The sequence below is a fragment of the Crocodylus porosus genome, unplaced genomic scaffold (assembly GCF_001723895.1).
Source record: "Crocodylus porosus isolate Cpor-Errol unplaced genomic scaffold, CroPor_comp1, whole genome shotgun sequence".
Classification (NCBI taxonomy): Eukaryota; Metazoa; Chordata; order Crocodylia; family Crocodylidae; genus Crocodylus; species Crocodylus porosus.
The window spans coordinates 59,937,216-59,939,078 of NW_017728931.1; the positions used below are offsets into that span (position 1 = coordinate 59,937,216).

A 1,863-nucleotide genomic window follows, 5' to 3' on the forward strand; every position below is an offset into this window, starting at 1 on the left:
GCCTCATCTACGAGGAGACCCGCGGGGTGCTGAAGGTCTTCCTGGAGAACGTGATCCGCGACGCCGTCACCTACACGGAGCACGCCAAGCGCAAGACCGTCACCGCCATGGACGTGGTCTACGCGCTCAAGCGCCAGGGCCGCACCCTCTACGGCTTCGGCGGCTAAACGGACGCGGAAAAACCCATCTAGCAGCTACATCAATCACAACGGCTCTTTTCAGAGCCACCCACACTTTCACAGAAAGAGCTATTAATACTTTGTTTTAATAGTGTAGTCCTTATATTGAGTGTAATAGTCACTTTTCTTTAATCCCGATTCTTGTTTTAATGGGCTAGTTAAGCAAAAGGAGGCAAACGTGCGCTTAGGGGTCGGGGAGCAGTGAAAAGAGCTGCTCTTTTTTTCTCAAAAGTTCCGGGTAACAAATCGGGGGGGTCGAAATACGGCATAGTACATCTACACACCTCCAGTAACAGGAGTTTTTGTAATTTGAACTTGTTCTACTAGTCATGCCCCGGCTGACCCAGGGAGCTACATTTCGGGGCGGTGCCGGGGAGGCACAGTATCCAAGGTCTGCTCGGCTCTGTATGCCGCAGGGTGCGCTGTACTCTGCGGCCGTTTTTAAGCCCAGCGCACCTAATTCCAAGCAGTCTTAAGCCGTTCAGTGAGGTATAAGGAGCATACATAACTATATACTAAGAATAAATCCGCAAAGACCCAAATAGAAAGCAAGATGATTTGAAGGATATGGAAAGGGGAGAGAAAGGAGGCACCGTTGAGCCAGGTGATGGTGACTAGAAAAGGGTTGTCCCGATATACCTCAGCTTTTAAACCACCTTACATCTCTCCATACCGTTTCAAAACACTGAGGCCCGGGAGGTATTGAAAGGAGACGGAAGAAATGCACCGGCTCAGTCCAGAAGGGAAATCAAAGGATTTCGGTTTTTTAAAAAAAACAGAAGCATCTGTTGTCCAATGAGACTGGCGCGATCTCGGCAGCCAATCAGGAAGCTGTTCTTAGCTATATCTTATTGTTCCCGAGCGGAGGTCCGTGACAGTCTCTCTCAGCCCGTTTCTGGAGTAGTTACCGGGAATAGCCCGCACAAAGCAGACGGCTCGTAAGTCGACCGGCGGCAAAGCGCCCCGCAAGCAGCTGGCTACCAAGGCGGCCCGCAAGAGCGCGCCTGCTACGGGCGGCGTGAAGAAGCCGCACCGCTACCGGCCCGGCACCGTGGCGCTGCGCGAGATCCGGCGCTACCAGAAGTCGACGGAGCTGCTGATCCGCAAGCTGCCCTTCCAGCGCCTGGTGCGCGAGATCGCGCAGGACTTCAAGACGGACCTGCGCTTCCAGAGCTCGGCCGTCATGGCGCTGCAGGAGGCGAGCGAGGCCTACCTGGTGGGGCTCTTCGAGGACACCAACCTGTGCGCCATCCATGCCAAGCGCGTCACCATCATGCCCAAGGACATCCAGCTGGCCCGCCGCATCCGCGGAGAGAGGGCCTAGAGACCCTCACAAGGCTGCATCCATTCCCTGTAACCACCGAAAACCCAAAGGCTCTTCTCAGAGCCACCAGTTTCGATAAAATGAGCTGTTAGTTTGACTACCTTAATGCGTTAAAATTTAATCTAGGCTTTTTTATTTCACTGCTTGCCCGCGGGGAGGAGGAATTCTCTAATGTCCGGGCCAGTAAGTCTGTTATCACACCGCTGCCAGCCCCACTCACCTAGGCAAACCAACATAAACGCAAAAAGGAGGCAAGAGAAAGTAGGCTAAAAAAATGGCAAATAAATAGCACAATGTCCAAACACGTTTAAAATACCGCCATAACACAACTAGCATAAACAGCTCTTTCTGTGAAAGTGT

The 1,863-nt window shown here is 52.6% G+C and overlaps 1 protein-coding gene and 1 long non-coding RNA gene across 2 annotated transcripts in view; both read left to right on the forward strand.

Annotated features, from left to right (window-relative positions):
* Nucleotides 1-753: 753 nt before the first annotated feature.
* LOC109316830 lies at nucleotides 754-946 on the forward strand. Its single transcript, XR_002102926.1, has 2 exons — nucleotides 754-783; nucleotides 892-946. It is a non-coding gene; the product is annotated as an uncharacterized LOC109316830 (long non-coding RNA).
* Nucleotides 947-974: 28 nt separating this feature from the next.
* LOC109315952 overlaps nucleotides 975-1,863 on the forward strand; it is a 14,237-nt gene continuing 13,348 nt past the window's right edge. The window contains exons 1-2 of the mRNA XM_019543916.1: nucleotides 975-983; nucleotides 1,084-1,500. Of these exons, the coding sequence (XP_019399461.1) occupies nucleotides 975-983; nucleotides 1,084-1,500 (426 nt within the window). The remainder of the gene's footprint in view (nucleotides 984-1,083; nucleotides 1,501-1,863) is intronic.